The 26,119-nt window shown below is 45.0% G+C and overlaps 1 protein-coding gene across 2 annotated transcripts in view; it reads right to left on the reverse strand.

The window, feature by feature from the left end:
• The window catches only part of hbs1l (HBS1-like translational GTPase), a 208,211-nt gene that overhangs the window by 153,512 nt on the left and 28,580 nt on the right, over nt 1-26,119 (reverse strand). For both annotated transcript variants that reach the window (XM_038799399.1, XM_038799398.1), the window contains exon 4: nt 22,023-22,217. In XM_038799399.1, the coding sequence (XP_038655327.1) occupies nt 22,023-22,217 (195 nt within the window). The remainder of the gene's footprint in view (nt 1-22,022; nt 22,218-26,119) is intronic.

The following is a 26,119-nucleotide window of genomic DNA, read 5'->3' on the forward strand; positions in this document are numbered from 1 at the left end:
GGGGAGGGTGCAGTCCGTCAAAATGACAGTGCTTCCGAGGTTCTTGTTCCTTTTTCAGTGCCTGCCCATATTTATCCCCAGGGCCTTCTTTAGGAGAGTGACTAGCAGTATTCTGAGTTTTGTGTGGGCACATGGGACTCCGAGAGTGAGGAGGGTGTTCCTGGAGCGAGGAAGGGATGGAGGTGGGCTGGCACTGCCCAACATTCTGGGGTACTATTGGGAAACCAATGTGGCAATGGTGCATAAATGGGTGATGGAGGGGGGGAGGGGCGGCGTGGAAAAGAATGGAGATGGCGTCATGTAGAGGTACGAGCCTGGGTGCCATGGTAACGGCACCGTTGCCGCTCTCCCCTAAGAGGTTTACCACGAGCCCGGTGGTGGCGGCGACCCTAAGAATCTGGGAACAATGGAGACGGCATCGGGGGGGAAACAGGGGGCTCGATGGAGGCTCCACTGGGTGGCAACCATCGGTTCATCCCGGGGAACACGGATGGGGGATTCAGGGGGTGGCAAAGGGCGGGCATCAGCAAATTGAGGGACCTGTTTATTGGCGGGAGGTTTGCGGGCCTGGGGGAACTGGAAGATAAATTTGGCCTTCCCCAGGGGAACATGTTCAGATACCTGCAGGTAAAGGCGTTTGCTAGGCGACAGGTAGAGGGATTCCCTTTGCTGCCCTCGCAGGGGACGATGGACAGAGTGCTTTCGGGGGTGTGGGTAGGAGAGGGGAAGGTGTCTGACATCTATAAGGTAATGCAGGAGGTGGAGGAGTCGTCAGTGGAGGAGCTGAAGGCTAAATGGGAGGAGGAACTCGGGGAGCAGATAGAGGACGGGACTTGGGCGGATGCCTTGGAGAGAGTCAACTCTTCCTCCTCATGTGCGAGGCTTAGTCTCATCCAATTTAAGGTGCTGCACCGGGCCCACATGTCCGGGACTAGGATGAGTAGGTTCTTCGGGGGTGCGGACAGGTGCACCAGATGTTCGGGGAGTCCTGCGAACCACGCCCATATGTTCTGGGCATGCCCAGCACTGGAAGAATTCTGGAAGGGGGTGGCGGGGACGGTGTCGAGGGTGGTTGGATCCAGGGTCAAACCAGGGTGGGGACTCGCGATTTTTGGAGTTGCGGTAGAGCCGGGAGTGCAGGAGGCGAAAGGTGTCCTGGCCTTTGCGTCCCTAGTAGCCCGTCGAAGGATTCTGTTACAATGGAAGGATGCAAGGCCCCCAAGTGTGGAGACCTGGATCAGTGACATGGCGGGATTTATAAAATTGGAAAAGGTCAAATTTGCCCTGAGAGGATCAATACAAGGGTTCTATAAACGATGGCAGCCTTTTCTGGACTTCCTGGCTCAGAGATAGGTAACTGGGTCAATAGCAGCAGCAACCCGGGGGGGGGGGGGGGGGGGGGGTGCATTATTGTAGTGTTTATTCTGTAACTTTATAGTGTGTTAATTTGCGTTGTTGTTAAAATGCTGGGTTGTTCATGGGGATGGGGCGAATGTATATGATTGTTAATATTATTGTTATTTTCGGTATTTTACTAAGGTGCGTCAATGTTGTATAAAATCAAAATTTCTCAATAAAAATTATTTAAAAAAAAAAAAAAATAACTTGTGAGATCAGTTGCCATAGTTAGTGAATTTTCAGGTTCCTAAGCACCCTCGATCCATTAACTGGAGCTTGGACATGGCGTTGGCAGCTCCTGAGGACAGCGCTATCGGAGTTTGGAGGGCAATTGTTTGGCTTTGCGCCACAATTTTCCACTTGCTGTATCAACTTCACCTTCTCTCTGACCAACAACACTTTTAACTTTCTCACAGATTTAGCATGTCCTTTCACAGGGATAGCTCAATGCCCAATGATGGCTTGCTCAGCACTACATGAAAGAGCTCTTTTGTTGTCTCGCTCCACACCGATTGGTCAGCACAGCCATATGTAAGTTTAGACAAGTTCGGCTAATGCAGAGTTGCCAGAGCTGAATTTCAGTTTATCATGGGGGATCATTCTATGGGATTTCCTATTCAGTAAGCAGGAAAGGTTGATGACTTCACATAACCAGAATTTTGCGTCATCGGAGTTTGACTTGTGATCACTGTAAATGATTAACTGCAGCAACCTGCCAAGCCCTGCTTCAACACCACCTTCCAAATCCATGACCTCTACCACCTCGAAGGACAAGGACAGCAGACGGGTGGGAACAATACCACCTACAAATTCCCCTCCAAGCCACATAACATCCTGACTTGGAATTATATCATCATTCCTTCATTGTCACCAAATCAAAATCCTGGAACTCCCTTCCTAACAACACTGGGTGTACCTGCACTAAATGGACTACAGATGATCACAAAAACAGCTCACCAACTTCTCAAGGGCAATTATGGATGGGCAACAAATGCTGTGGATATCTCTGGGAAGAATTAAAAACATTTCCAGAAAATGTGTGCGTGCACTTCCATCATCTTCCTGGTCATAGGGCAGCACGGTGGCGCAGTGGTAGCACTGCAGTCTCACGGCGCCGAGGTCCCAGGTTCGATCCCGGCTCTGGGTCACTGTCCGTGTGGAGTTTGCACATTCTCCCCGTGTTTGCGTGGGTTTCGCCCCCACAACCCAAAGATGTGCAAGGTAGGTGGATTGAACACGCTAAATTGCCCCCTTAATTGGAAAAAATTAATTGGGTACTCTAAATTAAAAAAAAAAAAATCTTCCTGGTCATGCCCCAAACAGTAGTCACCAGTTGTAGATGCAAAGCTTCAGCAAGAACTTTCTACAAACCAATCAAAATAAGAATGTTAAACCACCTAGTCCCCAGTTAATGGCTTCTTGAACAAACATCACAGCTCCTCATCTTCCTTTCGCAAGGTAAAAGGTCCAACACACATTTGCTCTGAATGACTAAGTCAAATACCACATACAGGCTTACTCATCACCAACTGCTTAATCCTAGATCCACTTATCAGTGACAATGAAAAAGAGGTGTTTGCCACAAACAAAATTTCTTCTGTCCTTAAGCGCCAAATTGCTTCCTCCCAACAACGATTTCCACAAATAGCTATAGATAAACAAGTACATTAAATGGTTGCTGATGACATGCAAGGCAGCACTAGCTATTGCGTTCAGGAGTTTTAGAGGAAAACCAAACTGTTTCAGTTTTATGCATACATTTGGAAAATACATGGTTGGGTTCAATTTTAGCCTAAATGCTCAATATCCAAGTTGCTGGCCTCCCAACTATAGTCAACGTCTGAGGCGTGGTTGAGAAACTTGTTGATTCATGGTTAAGCTTCGGCTTCAACAAGTCTACTGTTCATAGCACAGTGGGCTAAAAAATGGGCAAGTGGTGATGATCCAAAGCTCAATGCCCGGTATCGGAAATAAAAAGGAATAGCTTTCAGAAACCAGAAAACATCACGCAAAATGGATCCGCATAAGAAAACTATTTCAAGCTAAGGTTGTTTTCTTTTAAAAAATATAATAAAATATCATCAGTGGCATCTCAAAAAGAGTACTCTCAATCTTCCGGTGGCGGCCATGGTGTGAGAGGTCGCACATTTAGTGGCTCCCACTCGTGGTGGACTTTGCGGACCTTTTCCCCGGCTAACAGGTGGATTAGAAAAGGTGCAGGAGCGGTGGTAGGAGAGAGTGTCCCATCAGTGGATGGATTTGTGGACCAGAAGTGGCTAAAAAAGGGGACAGTTGGAGAGTGCTGAAGTTGTGCCTGCGACACAGGTGAGGATAGCACAGGGTCAGCAACCAAACCTACCCTCTCAATGGTCAACAGAGCAGCTGTTGGGCTTCCTTAACGAGAAATTCACCCAGCAGAGGAAGGAGAATTTGAAGGACCTGGCTAGGGTGGTGGACCCGATAAAGGCAGGGATCGACTGCATGGAGACAAGGCTGGAGGCCCAGAGCCAGGCGATTCAAAAGGTGGAGAAGATGGTGGGGGAGCACGAGGAGCAGCTTGCCTGGATGGCAGCGGAGCTGGGGATGATGCACGATCAACACGTGTGGCTGTAGGAGAAAGTGGAGGACTTGGAGAATCGGTCTCACAGGCAAAACTTGAGGATCATAGGACTGCCGGAGGGCAGTGAGGGAGCGGACGCTGGTGCGTATGTGGCTCGAATGTTCGAGAAGCTGCTGGATGAGGGGCCATTTGTCTGGTCCTTGGAAGTTGACCTGGCGCACGGGGCGGCGGCAGTGGGCGGCGATCGAGCGGTTTGGGTGTTTGTTTACAGATGAGGGTTTTCTGTGTTTGGAAGAGTTGGAGGAGGAGTTTGAGCTGCCCGGTGAGAATGGATTCCATTACTTGCAGGTGAGGGACTTTTGTGTGGAGGCAAGTATCGACTTTCTCACACCTACTGCCACAAGGGCTGCAGGATAAGGGTAATGTCGAAAGCGGGAGTGGGGGAAATATCAGAAATTTGTAAAGAATTTATAGATTGGGAGGGAACCCCGATAAGAGAGGTGAAGCGGAAATGGGAGGAAGAGTTGGGTGGAGAGTTGGAAGCTGAGTTATGGGAGGACGCCCTGAGGTGAGTCAATGCGTCCTCATCGTGTGCCAGGCTTAGCCTTATACAATTTAAGGTTGTCCAAAGGGCACATATGACTGTGGCCTGAGTGAGCAAGTTCTTTGAAGGGGTGGAGGATAGGTGTGGGCGGTGTGCGCGTGGGCCTGCGAATCATGTCCATATGTTTTGCGCATGCTGAAGCTTAGGGGATTCTGACAGGGGTTTACTGATGTCATGTCAGAGGTACTGAAGGTAAGGATGGTTCCGAGTCCAGAGGTGGCGATTTTTGGTGTGTCAGAAGGCCCGGAAGTCCAGGGAGCGAGAGAGGCCGATGTTATGGCCTTTACCTCCCTGGTAGCCCGGAGACAGATCTTGTTAGCATGGAGGGACACGGGGTGTGGGTTAGTGACATGGCGGGGTTACTCAGGCTTGAGAAGATCAAGTTCGCCCTGAGGAGATTGATGCTAGGGTTTGGCAGCCATTTATCAACTTTTTGGGAAATGTTAAGCTGTCAGCGGGAGTGGGGGTTTAAAAAGGGGAGGCATAGAGGTGGGTAAGGTGGGGAAAGGCTGGTGGGGAATTGTGGTTGGAGAATTGTAAGCCATGTTGGTTGGGTACTGTTGTGTGTTTGGTGTGGTGTTTATTCTGTTAAAATTTATAATATAAATGCCTCAATAAAATATTTTTCAAAAAAGATTACTCCCATAACTGCCTGACATTACACAATCTTAGTTGCATAAAAGCCATTATTTAGGCAGTGCCGCAATAAGTGACAACAAAAGTTGAAAGTACATATCATGTGAAGGAGCTTGTAACTTCATTGAAGCCTACTTGTGACAATAAGCAATTATTAGTATGATTTTATCCTATAAAAGTGATGCTCTTCGAGGGGATACAGCAAGCCCAAGAGTTTCAAGAAGGGTCTGTATAAGGAAAGTAGCTGGAAACATTGGAAAAAGTGGGAAGTTTTTTAATTCCTTTCATAGCTGATAATTTTTTTCATATTTAATGAAGTGCTATTTTAAAGTTCTCATTGGATGTAACGGAAATTCAAATACCTCAGGGAAAGTTTTGAGAAATAACATTTTTTTCATTGCTTTTTAGTATATGTTAAATTTAAGCCAATTACCCAGCATACTTCACATTAAAAGTACAGGAATCAGAATCAATATTTTAGAAATTAAGAACACAGAATAGTATATAGGATAGATGCAAAGGAGATATGGAAGGGAAAATAAATGGGAAGAAAATAAAACAATGTCCCTATTAAATTTAATAAGAATTGAATTGTTAGATTTTTTCAAAAGCAAGTTTCATCCAGTTTCCCTTCTGCCATCCAGGTACAGGCAGCTAACTGATACAAGAGTTGGTGGCTAATCATAATTTATCAATTAGTCTACTAAAGACTCAGAATGGCATGAGAAAACCCCTTGTCAAAGAGCTTTGGAAACTACAGGTCCAAAAGTCCAATCAGCACCCTTCTCTCCTGTAGTATGAATCATCATAGAATTTACAGTGCAGAAGGAGGCCATTTGGCCCATCGAGTCTGCACCGGCTCCTGGAAAGAGCACCCTCCCCAAGGTCAACACCTCCACCCTATCCCCATAACCCAGTAACCCCACCCAACACTAAGGGCAATTTTGGTCACTAAGGGCAATTTATCATGGCCAATCCACCTAACCTGCACATCTTTGGACTATGGGAGGAAACCGGAGCACCCGGAGAGGATGTGCAGACTCCGCACAGACAGTGACCCAAGCCGGAATCGAACCTGGGACCCTGGAGCTGTGAAGCAGTTGTGCTATCCACAATGCTACCGTAATACAAGTTGCTGAGATCGTTTGAAATTTGCCATTCTTGCATTTATCTCTTTACAATCATAAATTTCTTTGCAACATTAAAGAAAATTCCTGGGGTGTGAGCATTTCTCTTTTACTTTAATTTTTTACATGCAGCAAGATGTAATATTTGCTTGCTATGTACAAATTGCTGTAACACAATAATATGCACATTGGTGGAGTTGTGGCACAAAACATTAACTTTTCTTTAATGAAACACACCTCTTAACTGAGAATTAGACATTCACACAGCACGGATGATGCATACATAATTAACTTTGAATTTCTAATGAATTCTGCACACCAGTTGAATATTCATGTATGGGCACATAAGTATAGAAAGTAATTAGGCAAGTAGTCAAATATGTGGTAGGGTCGGGTATACAGGTACACAGCAGGCTGAGAGCTTTGTGAAGGTGTCATAAGGCTGAGGCATTCAAAGGGTTAATTCAGACCCAGAATAGTTTACCTACACAAAAGCGCAAGCATGATAACGTATGGAAAGTAGAAATTAATTTAGCAGTGGAGAGATAGTGCTGCAAATGGCAACCTGTTTGCATTCATAAGAGACATGGTCACTGTAATATAGGTGTAGCAGGAGCTTGATTAGCTTTACAAGGGATGCGTTTATTTCAACTTCTAATGAGACACTGATATGTAATTGCCTAGTACTGTTTATGGTCATGTGACAAACTGGATACCTGAGTAACAAGCACAGTTGTAAAGTGTATAAATATGTACAGCAAACTTTGTTTGTTGAACAGTCTCTCAAACTGTACCCCAATATGCGTATTAGTAAAACAAAGTTTTTGTCTTGTTTGGACTTTTACCGCATCTAAATGGAGTGTCACTTATATACTACAACATTCACATCAATAGGCTGACCAGGTTATGACAGAGTTGGTCATCAATATCTTTGTTTTTGAGACTATATTTGCGCTCATGACATGCAGTTACTTTTGGTCAAGCAATTCTATGCAAATGAGCTGCAAAGTTCGATGTGGTCATCATAGTTCAGAGTGGTAGAGTTTTACAGCAAGGAAAGAAGCCCCTCAGCCCATCATGCCCACACCAGCCATCAAGCACCTACTTATTCTAATGCCATTTTCCAGCACTTGGTCTGTGGCCTTGTATGCTATGGCATTTAAATACTTCTAAATACTTCATCGAAATACTTCTAAAATGTTGAGGGTTCCCGTCTCTACCACCTTTCAGGCAGTGAGTTCCAGATTGCCACCACCCTCTGAGTGAAAACATTTTTCTTCACATCTCCTCTAAACTTCAAGAACGATAAACACAGCTTGCAAGTTTAAGGGTTCTGTAACAAATTTTTAGACACTAAGTGTTCGAAAATCAATTATTGCCAATGTTGAAAGTGTCATATCAGAAATTTAAATAGAACTGAATGAGCTCCAAAGAGCATGGTTTGATGGCATAAGTATTTTAGCATTCTTTACATACCTGCCAGAGGAATTTGGAGTTCCATAATGTCACAGATGTCACTTGCGTGTGGTGAAGTATTTTCATATATTAACCTTCAAAATTCCTACTTTTGTTTTAAGGCTGCAGATGTCCTAAGGCAAAACTGGCACGACTAATTGAAAGATCTGGCAAAACCAGATCACACACTGACAAATGGCATACAATTGGGTAACAATTGGACAATTTATTTCATGCATCATAAAAGTCATAGTGGCCATGCAGCTACCGGGTTGTCATAAAAATTCATTTGCTTCATTAATGTCCCACAGGAAAGGAAACCTTCCTTACCTGGTTGGGCCTGTACATGACTCCAGGTCCACGGCAAAGTGGCTGACTTTTAACTGTCCTTTGAAATGGCCTAGCAAGTCCCACACCCAAGAACAACTAAAAAATTCTCCAATTAGTTGTTTCATTGTAACTATAGAACCAAGATCTTGCAAATTATTGTGAAATTGTAAGTAAATATTTGTTCAATTCATGTGCATATTCTTGGAAGCCAAATAATTGTGGAATATATGATATTTAATTAATAATTCTGCGTAACCAAAAATCATATTAATCATAAGTAGTTGTACCGCGTTCTGACCCTCTGCTGCAAAAGCATTCATTGGGAAAATGCTGCAATCAATTATTAAGTAGTAGCAGGACAAATGTATTAGAATTCTTTGAGGATTTTAGAATAGAGTAGTAGGGCAGCACGGTTGCATAGTGTTTAGCAAAATGGCTGGAGAAGAAACCCCCTGCGCATGCGCAGGAAACACGCTGGCGGTTCAATATGGCTTCACAGCGCCAGGGTCCCAGGTTCGATTCCCGCTTGGCACTGTCTTGCGGAGACTGCATATTCTCCCCTTGTCTGCTTAGGTTTCCTCCGGGTGCTCCGGTTTCCTCCCACAGTCCAAAAATGTGCAGATTAGGTGGATTCGCCATGCTAAATTGCCCTTAGGTTAGATGGGGTTGCTGGGTTACAGGGATAGGATGGAGATGTGGGCTTAAGTAGGGTGCTCTTTCCAAGAGTCGGTGCAGACTTGATGGGCCGAATGGCCTCCTTCTGCACTGTAAATTCTATGAAAATTCTATAAAAGGGAATAAATATATACATAGACATAGTGGACGGGATTCTCCCGCAACTGACCGGATGGTCCAGCGTCAAGTGCGGCGCAAACCACTCCGGCGTTGGGCCTCCCGGAAGTTGCGGAATCCTCCGCACATCCAGGGGCGAGGCCGGCACCGGAGGGGTTGGTGCCGCGCCAACCGGCGCCATGGCGAGTTGGCGTATGCACAGAACCACCGGCGTGTTTCCTGCGCATGCGCGGGGAGTTTCTTCTCCGCGCCGACCATGGCGGAGCCCTACAGAGGCCGGCGAGGAGGGAATGAGTGCCCCCACGGCACAGGCCCACCCACAGATCGGTGGGCCCCGATCGTGGGCCAGGCCACCCCCCCCCCCCCCCCCCCGAGGACTCCATTAGACAGCCGACAAGACAGGTCCCGCCGTGGTGGACCATGTCCATTTCACGCCGGCGGGACAGGCTGAAAACGGGCAGCCGTTCGGCCCATCGGGGCCTGGAGAATTGCCGGTGTGACTTTGGCGACAGCCACAGCACGCCTCTCTACTGCCCTGAAACACCAGACCCCACACACACAAACTACGACCCCGACTACAGTGATTTGGAGATCACTTACATTAAGACACCAGACCCACACCCAGACCCACCGCCCAACTATGACGACCCCGACAACGTTCACACAAATTTGGACACAACCATTTGGCACCGAGACAACTCTTACAGGCTCGTCCGGAATGACGAGAGAGACCCTCGGTCACACAACGCACTCATAGCATGCCTGATCCATACAAGGGTATCGGATCCGGGAGAAGAGGATGACTTTAAGTCTGACTCCCGACACGGCAACGCCTTTGCGACCCTGTTCGCAGAGAATGAAGAGAATTGAGGTGTCCAGATGATGTAAAAAGAGGAACCGCTTGAGAGATAAACGGTGTCCTTTCTGATGGAACCTGCAGTATGTTTGTTTCATGTTTGTTTGTTTTCTGTTTGTTTTTGGATCAGTTACGACTAGGAGGATTGGCCACAAGACTTTCAGTTGAAAAGTTTGTGACCATCTCACATTTCGTCATTGTTCTTCTGTAGTGAAGATGTTTTGTTCCCGAGGCCATTTCATAACTACCCTTCTAATTCGACGGAAGTTTTGTCCGCCGAAACCTTTGAGAACTTGTAAGACGCCAGATCAGCTGGAATGTCTGAAGCCCAGCTAAAGGCTTCTCCCTTGAATCCACTGGGAGCTCCCTAGATCCAGTTTCATAACTGCTCTTCTGTTTGGAGGACAGAAGAGGCAACCCCCATGATGACTACATTCTTGCCCGTTCGGTTCAGGTCACTCAGGCAGTGGAGAAACGGCATTGAGGACCCGCCCTGTCTGAGGACCACCCCACTGGTCAACTAAGCTCGGGTACAGCACAGCACGCCCTACCCGGGGATTCCACCCAAATCTTACCGGTCGCGGCCCATACGCAACTCATTCGAAAGTCTTATTTCTAAAAAGTTTGTTTTTGTTTCCTTTGTTTAGCTAGCCCTTTGGTTGCCACCCCAAATGCTATTTACATCCAGAAACAGTGGGATATTAAATTGCAAAGCCTGCGAGATGGCTCGCAGTGGTACAGTATTTGAGTATATGACTGGTCCTAAATTCGTTTTGAAAAAAAAAAATGAGGGGAGTCACAGGGAGTGACTTGACCATTCATAAAGGGAAACATTGGCACAAGAGGACAGATATACTATAATTCGAGGTATTAAGCAGAACACTAACAGATACTATGCTTGATCCTCTAGCTTTCGGACGTTCGAAGGAGGGATCAAAGCAGGATCAGAGCAAGATCAACAAGAAAGAGAACAGAAGGAAGAGAAGAGAGAAGGAAGATGACAGCCGCGACTGTATTTTTCTTCATCGCCTTTGTATATTTGCGCGCGAACGCAAACCACCTTACCCCCACCCCGGCCGTTAATGTTTCCCAGACACAGACCGCTCCAAGCCCAGTAAACAGCAACAGTACCCCGACCTGGTGTACCAGATTTCTAACTTGGTACTCCTTGTCTTATGTGATAGAATCGCTTTTGGCACTAGCGATTGTCTGCATCCTAGTTCAGACCCTTCGGATGAGGAAATGGAGAAGAAGAGCCTACCGCTCTCGTACCTCAACGGTATATAGGATGAGATCCCCTATCTTCGGTTTCCATCAGTCCCCCGAACCCCTTGAAATGTGAATAAAGGATTTTCTTTTCGTTGTTGCCATGCCATGTAAATAAAAGGAACTTTTAAATGTTTGTACCTCTGAGCTCAACTGCCGAGTCAGAGAAATTTACCATGAATGCTACTGTAAGTTCGTATTGATAGGAAGTTTAGAATGATTGCATGTAAGTGAGTGTAGTTTATTTAAGGATAGTTAGAGGTTCCCGTTGTGATTTTGGCAATGCATGTCCCCTACGACATAGCGCCAAGTAGAGATTGTGGTTAAAATTTTTCTGCAGAGTTAAAAGTGCAGAGGCCATAGAACTCGCTGAGGTCAGGGAAACAGAGACACCGTACTTAGGTGATCCTTCACGCTTTCGCGTTAGGATCACAAGGAGAGAGTGTAGCCACCTGGGTTGGCCACTTCCTCACACAGAATGGAAGAACACAAAGATTACAGGGAAAAATGGACATTGGCAAAGAAACAAGCAGTCTGCAGAATCCCCTGTATTCTAGCTGCCACAGAAACCCGACAGAATTGTAACTAACGAGTTGCGCATATTAATGAAGCGATTTACGGTGATTCCCAGGCACAATGGACACAACAGTTAACTGCAATTGAAACATTCTATGGAAGGTCAGACATTCCGGCGCCAGTGGAGTCTAAGACAAAGGACACCAATAAGGTGTAAGGAACCGCCCGGTGATCGAGGATCGGCCCCGTTATTGGGGAAATGCAAATCAATCGACTGGGAAGAGACTCAATCGATTGCAGGTTTATAGAGGGTCCGCCCAGAAGGATGCGAAGCCCCTGGGACCTATAAAAGTCAGGTCCCAGGACTGATTCGCTCTCTTAGCCGGCCCTCCCAGCAGAACACCTTTGCAGTAGAAGAACCTTGAGAAGGAGGGGCCTGGTCAGCAGCCGCCATCAAGTGTGTCATACAACGCACGCTACGAGAGTAGACACTCCTGACCCCTTTAGTCCACATCGACTGGAAGCCTGCGGATCCAGAACAAAGCAAGAGGCCATTGCTCCCTGATCCGGCAGTTCCCTTATTCCAGATAACTATTGGCCTGTTAGTGGTAGGATTAGCCTAGTCTTGTAGTTTTATATGCATAAGTAGTAGATAACTGTATTATAATAAACGTGTCTTGTTTGAACTTACTAACTGGTGTATTGAGTTATTGGTCTGAACTTGAACTTGAAACGGTATCTTAACGATACCTGGCGACTCTAGAGCTAAGGAATAAAACAGAGCCAAATTGAGTGTAAAGCACACTCACCCAGAATGAGCAACAACACAAAGGAGTCTGCAAAGGGATCTAGAAAGCTAAGTGAGCAAGCAAAAATTTGGCAGATGGCACATAATGTCGGGACATAGAAGAAATAGAAAAACAGAATATTATTTGAAAGGTGAGAGAGTATAGAATGCTACAGCACAGAAGGATCCGGTTGTCCGTGAATCACAAAAAGCTAGCATGCAAGTAAAGCGGGTAATTAAGAAGAAAAATGAAACATTGCCTTAATTGTAAGGGGGATGAGTATAAAAGTATGGAGGACTTGCTACAACTATCCAGGGCATTGGTGAGACCACACCTATAGCACTCGATATAGCTTTGGTGTCCTTTGCACATTCTCCCCGTGTCTGCATGGGTTTCACCCCCACAACCCAAAAGATATGCAGGGTAGGTGAATTGGCCACGCTAAATTGCCCCTTAATTGGACAAAAAATTTGGTCTCCTTATTCAAGGAAGGATATGCTGGCATCGGAGGCAGTTCAGAGAATGCGTGCGAGGCTCATTCCTGGGATGAAGCGATTGTCTTAGGAGGAAAGATTGAGCAAGATGGATCTATGTTTATTGGAGTTTAGAAGAATGAGAGGTGCTTTTTTGAAACATACAGGATTCTGAGAGGACTTGATGGCCGGTAGGATATTGGTTAGCACAGTTGCTTCACAGCTCCTGGGTCCCAGGTTCGATTCCTAGCTTGGGTCACTGTCTGTGCAGAATTTGCACGTTCTCCTCGTATCTGCGCGAGTTTCCTCCAGGTGCTCCGGTTTCCTCCCACAGTCCAAAGATGTGCAGGTTAGTTGGACTAGCCATGTGTCCAAAAGGTGGAGTGGGGTTACTGGGTTATGGGAATAGGGTGGAGGTGTGGGCTTGGGTAGGGTGCCCTTTCCAAGGGCCGGTGCAGACTCGATGGGCCAAATTGGCTCCTTATGCACTGTAAATTCTATGATTCTATGATGGGTTAGACGCTGAGAAAATGTTTCCCTTTGTGGGGGAATTTAGTTTCAGAATAAGATGGCGATGACCAAGATTTTCTTATAGTTACCTTTGGAATGCTCTGCCCCAGAGAGCAGTGGAGGTCGGATCACTGAATATATGTAAGGCTGAGTTGGACAGATTTTTGATCTACAAGAGAATCAAGGGTTACAGGATCAGGCAGGAGAGTTGAGTTGAGGCCGTGTTCAGGTCAGACACGATCTTAATAAATGAAAGAGCAGGCTCAAAGGGGTGAATGGCCTACTCCTCTTTCTATTTCTTATGTTCTTGAGTTGTCCCTACACCAAAGAAGTTAAAAAGCAGCATAAATGAATGGTCATTGAAAGAATTAGTGTAAGCTGGTTGAAATGCCCAACCAGACGTGCTACTCTAACAAGAGGCAATGGCAGGGTATGTATGATGAGATGGTAGGCAGACTGATATTAGTCAAAAAGTAGCAAACCTCTTGGGCTAACGTTTCGTGTTTGTTTTTTTAAACATATCCTATATTGCTAAAATAGAAGTTACATTCTGTTTTTACTCCCTCTCCTAAGATTTCTGACAATTAGATTCATTAATTTTGTCAAAACCGAGGCACAAAAAACATATTCACTGTTCAAATCCTGAGTTTCCTATTTACCTATTTCTGAAATGTTTTACTACACCCATTTCATGATGAAATAAACCCTTATGATGCAGGTTTTTTCACAACAAATTGAACAGAGATACCCAATGAGCTGTTCAAATAGTTTTTTCAATTAAATAAGATCTGTCATCGAGGATATGCTGAGTATTAAACATAATACAGTGTAAAACTAAATAAAATTAAATGGTAGAAAGTCAAGGAAGTTAAAATCCAGCAAAATGTTTATCACACAAGTACTACTGGCTCAACAATAGCATCTTCTCATCAACTGACTCCAACAAATTCCAGTCTTATAATATTGTAACCACCCTCGCTTCCAAAGATATAAAGCTTTGTTATAGAATAGGTATTTAACTGAAGATATGGACTCAGGTAGCAAAGCAGCACCTGGGAGAGCGCTCATTACAATAATATTCGGAGTAAAATATGATCGAAACCATGCTATAAAAGACGACTGAGACTTGGGGCTGAATTAAAACATTAGCACCCACTCACCCCAGCAAGGTTGGGGAGAAAGTGGGTGGGTGTAAGTTAGTGAGCAGGTTTTTCAGTGGTTCCTTAATTGAGCCACAACTACCCTTACACTTCACATTTCCCTGGCCAGTTGGAACAAGTGGGTGTGATCATAAGCTGCACCTGATTTTAAGTTTCAATATCTGCCCCTGCAACAGTCTCTCACTTGCCAGTTGTGGTTCTATCAACAAGGAAAAACTGTCCTGGACATCACTCTGCAGGCTATAAAGGGCATCACGCTGGACATCACGCTGCTGGCTATAAAGGACATCACGCTGGACATCGTGCTGCAGGCTATAACGGACATCTCGCTGGACATCACGCTGCAGGCTATAAAGGACATCACACTGGACATCGCGCTGCAGGCTATAAAGGACATCACGCTGGATATCACGCTGCAGGCTATAAAGGACATCACGCTGGACATCACGCTGCAGGCTATAAAGGACATCACGCTGGACATCACGCTGCAGGCTATAAAGGACATCACGCTGCTGGCTATAAAGGACATCACGCTGGACATCACGCTGCAGGCTATAAAGGGCATCACGCTGGATATCACGCTGCAGGCTATAAAGGGTATACAGGGACGTCCTGGACATCACACTGCAGGCTATAAAGGATATCACGTTGGACATCACTCTGCTGGCTATAAAGGACATCACGCTGGACATCACGCTGCTGGCTATAAAGGACATCACGCTGCAGGCTATAAAGGACATCACGCTGGATATCACGCTGCAGGCTATAAAGGGTCTACAGGGACGTCCTGGACATCACGCTGCAGGCTATAAAGGACATCACACTGGACATCACGCTGCAGGCTATAAAGGACATCATGCTGGACATCACTCTGCTGGCTATAAAGGACATCACGCTGGACATCACTCTGCTGGCTATAAAGGACATCACGCTGGACATCACTCTGCTGGCTATAAAGGACATCACGCTGGACATCACACTGCAGGCTATAAAGGACATCACGCTGGATATCACGCTGCAGGCTATAAAGGGTCTACAGGGACGTCCTCGACATCACGCTGCAGGCTATAAAGGACATCACGCTGGACATCACTCTGCTGGCTATAAAGGACATCACGCTGGACATCACGCTGCAGGCTATAAAGGACATCACGCTGCAGGCTATAAAGGACATCACGCTGGATATCACGCTGCAGGCTATAAAGGACATCACGCTGCAGGCTATAAAGGGAATCACGCTGGACATCACGCTGCAGGCTATAAAGGGTCTACAGGGACATTTTATTCCCAACAGACAGAGGAAGAAGCCCACCTCAGAAACCAAACTTTCCCGTTAGAAAAATAAAGGTAGTTTTAAGGGATTTATATTTGTATTGGTAAACGTTAGAAATAAGGTATAATTTTAAGTAGGTTTAATTTAATGTTTATGTGCCTAGAAGGATAACATAGTTAGATTTACGCTGGACAAATGGGTTTGTATATGTAGGTGCTGGTTTCAATTCCAACTGTGATTCAAATGTGCTTATATAGGGCTATGGCGTGAAGAATAAATGGAACTAGCAGGGGTTGCTTAGCAACTGGGGGCCCTACTAAGGATAAAAAAAAGTTTTTAAGTTTTATTTGAATTTGTTGCTTGTTGGAGGCAGAACTTCGGGGAGTGAACATCTCTCAGCTCTGTCAGAAGAAAGACCAGACAGAACGGGAGCTGCAAAGAGCTTCCTAAACCACAAGTTACAGTCCAGTTAACCAGGGAATTGGGACAGAAAGAATATTTGGAACGACTGGAATCATGTGAACAGAGACCAAAGTATTGTTCAGAAGAATTCAAGGAAGAGTAAACAAAGTGTTAAGTTAAAGGGACAATTGCAGTAACCAGATTTAAAGTGGGACAGTAATCTTCAAAGGTAAATCAAACATTTGATCCCATTTTAATACAGCCTGGGAATTGAGAGTTAAAGCAATTGTGAACAGTTTGCACAACAGTCAAGACAAAGAAATCCTAAAGGGGTTGGTGTAAAATCCTGGACTGGATTTTCTGCCAAAAGTGGAGCTGAAGCTTTGTTTAAAGTGTCATATGGAAAACCTGGTCTGGAGTTCGAAATGTAAAATGCTAAGGGAAAGCACAATTATGAGAAATGATTTTAAAGCATGTTTTTGGGAGTGGAGCTTGTAAATTAATCGTCTGGGGGAATTCTGACGAGACTGGTCAGGGGCTAAACAGCTGGCTTGTAATGCAGAACAAGGCCAGCAGCGCGGTTTCAATTCCCGTACCGGCCTCCCCGAACAGGCGTTGGAATGTGGCGACTAGGGGCATTTCACAATAACTTAATTGAAGCCTACTTATGACAATAAGCGATTATTATTATTACATCCACAAATATTCACTTGGGGTTCAGAGTGGAGAGTGTATTTGCCCAGTCATTTTATGTATTAATGCGACCATTGTAAATTACAATACACTTTGTAATCCATGTTAATCCTAAAACCTGTGCGCAATTGTTAACCTAAGAAGGGAGCAGAGAAAAAGAGTATTGCATCATAATCCAACTTTTTCATGTTTAATCAAGTTTTATTTCTTATTAAAACTAATCTGCAGTCCTGTGACTCTGTTCCTCCCTTTTTATAAAAAACAAATGTACTATCTTTTGAGCCAAGGTTCCATTCTGGGATCGCCCCGCCCAGTTCAAATATCAACTGGGCCCGCAACATCCCTTGTTCATGGATATATTACAGCAAGCGTTTTAATGACATCATCAGGACAGGAAACAAGTGACATGCCATATTCAAGTGTCAACAACCACAGATTTCCTCAACCTTCTCTTATACAGCACTTAAAATACATCCACCCATTTGTGTTTGCTCAGAGACTTCCTCACATCCCCCAGCTACCACTCACACTCATCCTATCGCCACCGTCACCCTCCACAAGTATTATCATTCCATCCTCGCAATAGAACTATCTTCACTCTCCCGCTGCATAGAGGCAGAGAACCTGGGTGGCCTCCCAGTCCTGTCCAGTCGTCACATGTGGCTAACACACTGGTGACAAGCCTGGCCTCAGCATGTATGGCTATTGATGATGGACAGATGAGGGCTTCGCACCCTCCTATTAACAGAATTAGATTATCACACAGCTACAAACACACAGCACTTATTCAAGGCAACTTGATGTCAGCAGTCACTGAAACATGTTGAACTACACACCATTGACTTTGAACCCTTTCAACTTTGGAGTTGTAATTTGTTTTTCATCACCCAGGAACAGGTGGCAGGGAAGGACAAAGATTTCTCACAGGAAGTCAAACCCTGACGAAGCACTGTCACATGTCTCATGTGCATCTTTCACCAGGTCCGATAGAAACATCTTAGTAGGACCCACACAGGTAGTTGAATTGTTACATGGTGAGCAACACATTACAAATGAGCAGAAGCAGATGTTGCAAACAGAGAAAGTAGTAGAGACACCCTGTTGGAGACCACAGGATGCTCCCAGCTCAGTTCAACTGAATGATGATGGTGAGCCTCAGGAATCATTGACAAAGAGGACTATTATGAGCACCAACAGAAACATGTGATGTCTGTCAGCCTGTCCAAAGGCGCCGTGCACTATTAGAGAACGATAATCCAGAAAAAGGTCCATCGTCACCATGAATTCCATGATATCTTAGTCTTTGTGTTGATGCCCACCTCTATGCAGAGTATACAGCTATATGGAGCATCAGATGCAGCAGTCAAACTAGAGACATAAATTACAAAAGCAGGGAAGTCAGATTGGAGTTGAAAAACTTTGGTGAGGCCACAGCTGGAGTATTGTGTGCCTTTCTGATCGCCACATTATAGGAAGAATGTGATTTCACTGGAGGGCGTGCGGAAGCGATTCACCAGGAAAAACCTTTTTACACAGAGGGTGGTGATGGCCTGGAATGCCCTTCTTGGGAGGGTGGCAGAGGTGAGTGGCCTCACATCCTTTAAAGAGTACCTGGATGAGCATTTGGCATGTCATAACATTCAAGGCAACGGTCAAGTGGTCGCAACTGTGATTAAGAAGACAGGTCAGCCGTCTTTCATGCGTCAGTGCAGACGCGATGGGTTGAAAGGTCTCTTCCGCACTGCAGTATTCTGTGATTATGTGAAGTGTATGATGGTCCTAATCAACGGCCTGCACACTTGGTCTGTGAGTTTAAAAAGATTGGAGGAAAGCCTTGCCTTGGCCATTCAATTCCTCAGTGACGTGTAGCACAGTGGGCTCCAACTCCAGGCTAACAGTGAAGTGCAGCTATGCCATGAAGGGGAAGATGGAGAAAGGTTACATGAAATTTGGGAACTCTGGTCAAAGCAGTCCCCCACCTCTCCCCTGCCGGAGTCAAAATCCCATATTCTGCCTTCTGTCACGATGGCTGACTCTGCCCCAGAATATGCAGGCTGAGCAGCCTTTGGTGGACCCCTAACTGGCTCCAAAATCCAGAGGATGTTGGCCACGAGCATCTCAGCAGTCAAAGCAGGGGAATGTGCAACCTGCTTCTAGCTCAGTAAAGCTATAAGGGTAGTGTCACATCAGAATAATAGGAAAAGGAAGAGAAAGACTTTGTAGTTTCATTTTGGTGTTCGTAAGCTTACTAAATTGTCATTACTATTGTTGACATTGATACAACAAATTTTATTTCAAAACTCCATTGTTCATTTTCATTTCATTGTCCAGTCATCCCCTTTGTCCAATCGCCTGCCAAGTGGCCTTCAGAGTTGAGGAAAATAGTATGAGAAGAGTAGGAAAGAAGCAATGGATGTCAGTTGAGAGATATGGATTTTTGACTGTGGGACTACTGTGCTGGTGGTGTACATATTGAGTTCTGTATTGGTGTGTGATTGTCTTATCGGCTGAAGCTTAAATGAGTCCATCCCATGCATCCCCGGCAGCTAAGCGATGGCTCCAGGTACGCTGGCCACATCAGGTTCCTCTTCCAAAAATGCAGAAAGTTAGCACCTTCCTTCTCCTACAGCTACAGTTCTCTCTGCTGCCCTCACATACATGGCATCAGTCATCTGGGACCTGCACTCTTCATAATTAGATTCCAAGATTCTACAACGTCACAACCAGATTTCCTGGCAGGAGACAAAGAGCATATAATCCCTTCAGTGCAGAAAGAGGCCAATCGGCCTATCAATTCTGTGGTGACTGACCATCAATGGCACTCTGGTTCACTTGGCAGCCTTTATCTAAGAAGTTAGAAATGTCACAGCAAAAGACCAACAAGAGAGTCTATGCCTCCTGATATATTTATGCTCAGTTATATCCAGAAAGTTCACTCTCCACCTATATACCTTGGGGTATCACTTCCTACAAGCTGCAACTCTGTGGGTCCAACCCCTCTATCCTCAAGAGATACGGGAAATCTGCTGTTGCTCAGAGCTGCATTCGTGGCTCCCATGCTGCTGAGAGGAATGATAGCTGGGGACTGCAAATCCAAGTCAAAAATGCATGGCTAGTAGAAATTACCTCTTGGAAATCATCCCCAAAACAATGATTCAAGTCCTCTGAGCATAGGAGCTAGGCAAAGAAGGAGCTGTCATATCTGTGCAGTTGAAGGCTTTCCAACTCGTCAAAGCTCAGTCCCTGCTGTACTCTCACCTTGTCCAATCTGGCGTGCTCCTGAAAGTCTGTAAACTGGCAGTTAAACCAGAATCCATGGTTAAACATGCAGTCAATTAGCTTTTAGCATGTTAGTCGTACACCTGACTATCTCAAGAAGATATAAACACACTCCAGTTATGTGTAGAAGGCAGTGAGACACACCCATTGGTTTTTCAATTTCTGCACTAATATGCTATGCCACAACTTCAAATGCATGGTGAAATCCAACAAAAAAAATCAACAATGATTACCTATCGAATTAGCCAAGTTTTACTTATTTATTCATTGAAAATATTTTATGAAGGCATATATAATTTTAACTATTTTCAAGAGGAAAAAAACAAAACAAATAACACCCACCCAACCAACAACCAAACCCATCCAACATGGCTTACATACACAGTTCCCCAATCGCCTTTCCCACTATTTACCATCTCAACCAACTCCACACCTCCCTCTTTCTCTTTACCCACCCCCCACTTTCTGCTGACAACTTAATTTCCCCAAAGAAATCGATAAACGGCTGTCAACTCCGGGCAAACCCTAGCATCAATCCTCTCAGGGCGAACTTGATCTTCTCAAGCCTGAGAAACCCGGCCATGGCACTGACCCATACCCCCGATTTCAGGGGTTCCGAGTCCCTCTGCACCAATAAGATTCATCACCGGACCACCAGGGAGGCCTAGGACAAGGCTAACACATCGGCCCCTCTCGCCCCCCTGGACTCCCGGGTTTCCGACACACCAAAAATCGCACCTCTGGACTTGGAACCACCCAGGCCTTCAATACCATTGACATGACATTGGCAAATCCTTGCCAAAATCCCCTAAGCTTCAGACATACTCAAAACATGTGGACATGATTTGCAGGCCCTCCCGCACACCGCCCAGACCTATTCTCCACCCCTTCAAAGAACCTGCTCATATGGGCCACAGTCATATACGCACTGTGGACCACCTTAAATTGCATCAGGCTAAGCCTGGCACACAAGAGGACGCGTTGACTCTACTCAGGGTGACCGTCCCCTCCCCCACTCCCATTTTCGACACTACCTTACCCTGTACCCCTGGGGCAGTAGGTGTGGAAAGGTCGAGACCTGCCTCCGCGCAAAGTCCCTCGCCTGCAGGTATCAGAACCCATTTCCACTGGGCAGTTCAAACTCATCCAAGCACGGAAAGCTGCGATCAATAAACAGGTCCCCAAACCACTCGATCCCAGCTCGTTGCCATCTCTAAAACTCCCCATCCAGCCCTCTCCCAGCACAAACCAGTGGTTACCACAAACAGGTGTCCATACTCCACTCCCATGTGCTTCCACCACTGTCCCCACACCCTCAAGACCACCACTACCACCGAACTTGTGGAGTAACGAGCCGGAGAGAACAGCAGAGATGCCGTTACCAGTGTCCCTAAACTTGTGCCCCTACATGAGGCTGCCTCCACCCGCTCCCACACCGACCCCTCCCCCACTACCCACTTCCTAACCATTGCTATGTTGGCCACCCAGTAGCAGTTCCTGAAATTCAGTAGGGCCAGCACCCCCCTCCCCTCGACCCCACTCCAGCAGCGCCTTCCTTACCCACGGGGTTTTACCCGCCCACATGAACCCAGAGATGACTGCATTCACCCTCTCAAAGAAAGCCTTGGGGATAAAAATAAGCGGGCACTGAAATACAAACAAAGACATCGTGGGAACCGTCACCTTCATCGTCTCACCCTCCCCGCCAATGACAACGGGAGCATATCCCACCTTCTAAAGTCCTCCTTCATCTGCTCCACCAACCGAGTCAAATTCAGCTTGTGCATTCAAGTTTTATTTTTGATTATAGAATATCAACATACAATTTTTCAAACAATATTTTGCAAATTTGAAGTCACTGGGGCACGCATAAAAAAACAAAGTAACCTAGAAAGTTCACATACCTATTGTGGATTTCAGTGCAGGGGCTGTACTCTGGGTCTTTACTTTTGAGATTTGCTGGCTGTCCTCAGAAAGCACAAGGTCCAGGGCTTTATGTGCATCATACTGACTATTCAGCACAGCGTCAACCAACACTTGTTCTGATACAGAATCCCCTAAGACTTCTCGTATTTCATCTAAGCAGTAATGTAGACGCGCTGTAACAGAAAAGCATATTCAGAGAGTTTCTAGTAATCATATATCAAGAAAATCTCTTTATGAATGTAGGGGAAAGCATTTGAGTGGAGCAGCACTAATTCAAAACTTTTTTCTAAATGTATATTTTCAAATAAGTGTTCAAAAACAAATTCTTCAGATAGTTTAAATTGTGTGTTGATACTTTTAGCACATGGAGCAGTTGAAAGTAACTCTTCCCACTTGTCAAGTTAAAATTCATTGTCGAAAAACTCCAAATGGAGACTGCGCACTTCACGCAGAGAGGAAGGCTCCTCACCCAAATGCATTCTCACTCACATCTCCATTGGATCAATAATGATCGTTTTTAGCTTTCCTTAGCAAGAAAAATAATTGTAGCTTGTGCAGCTGATCAGGTCGAGGAACTCACTTCAACCTAAATCTAAGATGTTGTGGTTTTAGAAATCATTTATCAAATTCATTTGGTTTGTGCCTCTTTTTCTGGCAAGGAGGTTTTCCCATATAAGACAATAAGCTGAAAATTGTTCATGAGTCTCAACCAGTACCATTCTAAACCCAAGAACATGTCTGAACTGCTGTTACACAAACTCAGAGATCCAGGTACCGATTTCCATAGTTATTTTAACTCCAGTTCCACAGGCTGTAGTAAAATCTCTCAAACCTGCAAATCACTTCAGGTATCGTTCTGGCGTCTGTGTTCTTCTCAGTTCAATCTGTCTTTACTGAACAGTGCTCTATTCTATTACCTTTAACCTGACTTTTTGAAAACTTCTCTTCACTTCTCTAGTTTCCTTAACTAGCTGCTGTTCAGATCTTTGCACTTGTTTTCCTAACCATACTACTCCATGGTATGGCATTTCTTCCAACAATGCTGAGAGTGATGTTCTCTCTCTAGCATTCTAAATCAACTGCTTCTAGCAGAGCTGTGAGAGCTGCCTTTTCTCTCACCAGCCATCTTCAACTGCAATAAAACAGATAAACCAAAACTTAAAAGCTTCTCTACCTAGAAGCACCAAGCAACCACTGCTGGTTTATTTATTCTTCGTGTCGTCACTCTCTCTAAGCTCAAAAAAGCATAGTTGGAACTTAACAAACCCCCACACATACAAACGCCTTTGTGCAACATGAATCCAACCAACGGTTTTACCCTTCCAGGCACAGAAACATTAAATTAAACATAGTTAAGACAATAACTCATTTCTAATTTTTACCAATAAAAACCTAATTCCTTTAAACTACCTTTGTTTTCCTAACAGAGGAAGGCAGAAAACAAAGAGGGTTGGATGAGATTACAGAAAATGGGATAGATAAGGCCATGAAGGGAGTACAGGACCGATGGGTAAATGGGATTAAGTTTGAATCTGGACCGGAAAGCACAGTTATGGACGGCCTCAAGTTTACAGAAAATTGAACGTAAAGACCAACCAAGAGTTCATTAGAATAATCAAGTCCAGAGATAGCAAAGACAAAGATAAGGGCTTCAGCAGCATGAACTGAGGCAGTGGCAGACTTCAGAGATATTATGTAGGTGAAATACTACAGTCTTAGTGATGACACAGACATGTGGTTAGAAGCTCATCTCAGGGTAAAATATGACACCAAGGTGGCAAACAGTCTTGCTCAGCCTCAGCAATTACCAGGGACATGGATGGAGTCACTGACTAGGGAACAAAGTTTGTGGCTGGAATTGAAGACTGTTTTCAGTCGCCTCAATATTTAATTGCAGGAAATTTCTGCTCATCCGGCACTGGATGTTGGATAAATGGTCTGACTAACCTAGAGACAATGGAGGAACGATAACAGTGGTGTGAGATAAACTGGGTATAGTCAAAGCACAAGCGGAAACTGATGTGTTTTCTCACATCATGGCTCTGAGAGGCTAATGAGAAAAAGGAGGGGGCCCAAGGATAGATTCTTTGGGGAGCACCAGAGGTAATTGTTTAGGAATGGAAAGAAAAACATTTGCAAGGGATAGTCTGGCTATAATTAGGTGCGAATAGACGTTGCAAGTGCAATCACAGCCAAGTGGATGACAATGGGAAGATATTGGAGGAGGATGTCAAAGGTTGAAGAAAGGTTGAGAAGGCTGAGATGGGTTATTTTACTTTTCTCACAGTCACAAAGGATGTCATTAGTGGTTTTAAGAGCTGTTTTGGTACTGTGGCGGTATGGAAACCCGACTGGAAGAATTGAAACAGAGTCCTGGTAAAGACAGGTATGGCTATGGACGGCAACACGTTTAAATTTTGGAGAGGAAAGGGAAGTGGAAAATGTGACGGCAGCTTGTGAGGATAGGCGGTCTGATCAAAAGTTGTTTTTGCTTGAGTAGGGGGCTGATGACAGCAGATTTGAAAGAGACCATGAAGACCTAGACCCATTCACAATATCAGTTAAAATAGGAACCAGGAAGGGAAGTTGAGTGGTCAGTAGTTTAGTGGTCAGAGAGCCTGAAATGGGTCTCATGGAAAGATGAGCTTGGAGACAAGAGACAGGAGAGAAACAAGGCAAATAAACATAAATGGAGAATGTCACAAGAAGTTTGGCACAATAGTGGAAGGGAAAGAAGTGACAGAAGCAGCTAATTGGATGGTCTCAATCTTAAAGGCAAAGATGTCTCTCAGTTCCTTGCTCTTGATATCCAAGACAATGGTGGAAGAAATGGGGAGGGTAATACAAAGAACAATGAAAAGTACAGCACAGGAACAGGACCTTCAGCCCTCCAAGCCTGCGCCGACCATGCTGCCCGTCTAAATTAAAATCTTCCACAATTCCAGGGTCCATATCCCTCTATTCCCATCCTATACATTTATTTGTCACGATATCCCAAAGGCATCTTTGTTCTGATTGACACTACTTTCTCCACAGGTACACCTAATCTCTGCTCAGTGCCATGCAGAGCTGCTGACTGAAATCACAAACACACCATAAGGTGAGAAAGTATACAAGAAAAAAAGCCTCCAGCCTCAAACCTAAGGAATTCATTAGGATATCAGCAACAAATACAAATAGATGTATACTTCAATTGGCATGATATTACTACTTGCAACTCCTAAGGATTTAAATATACAGAGGTTTCAGTATTTCATTAGATTTAAAAATGACTTAAGTGAAGGAATAGAGTTGTATATATAAATTTGCTGACAACAATTAGATGGTACAGTGAATAGCATAAATGGGAGCTTGGAGCTCCCAAGGACATTAATAGATTAGATTAAAGATTAGTCAGCTAAACTGTGGCACATAGAGTCACAGAGGGCTACAACACAGAAAAGGCCCTTCAGTCCATCGAATCTGCACCGGTCAAGAACAACCTCCTAAATATTCTAATCCCATTTCCCAGCACTTGGCCCATATCCTTGTATGCCTTGGCATTGCAAGTGCACTCTAAATACTTAAATGTTACGAGGATGCCTGCCTCCACCACCCTTTCAGGCAGCGAGTTCCAGACTCCCACCACCCTCCGGGTGAAAAATTTTTCCTCACATCCCCTCCAAACCTCCTGCCCATTACCTTAAATCTATGCCCCTGGTCATTGATCCCTCCACCAAGGAGAAAGGTTTCTTCCTGTCTACTCTAACCATGCCCCTCATAATTTTATACATCCCAATAATGTCCCCCTCAGTCTCCTCTGTCCAAGGAAAACAACCGCAGCCTATCCAATCTCTCTTCATAGCTAAAACTCTCCCACCCAGGCAGCATCCAGGTAAATCTCCTCTGCAACCGTTCTAGTGCTGTCACATCCTCCTACAATTCCAGAACTGTACACAATACTTTAGCTATGGCCTAACCAACATTTTATGCAGTTCCAGCATAACCTCTTTGCTCTTAACCCAATGCGTCAGGCTAATAAAGGCAAGTATACCATATGCCTTCTTAACCATTGTATCCACCTGCCCTGCTACCT

Source organism: Scyliorhinus canicula, chromosome 6 (assembly GCF_902713615.1).
Source record: "Scyliorhinus canicula chromosome 6, sScyCan1.1, whole genome shotgun sequence".
NCBI classification, from domain to species: domain Eukaryota; kingdom Metazoa; phylum Chordata; class Chondrichthyes; order Carcharhiniformes; family Scyliorhinidae; genus Scyliorhinus; species Scyliorhinus canicula.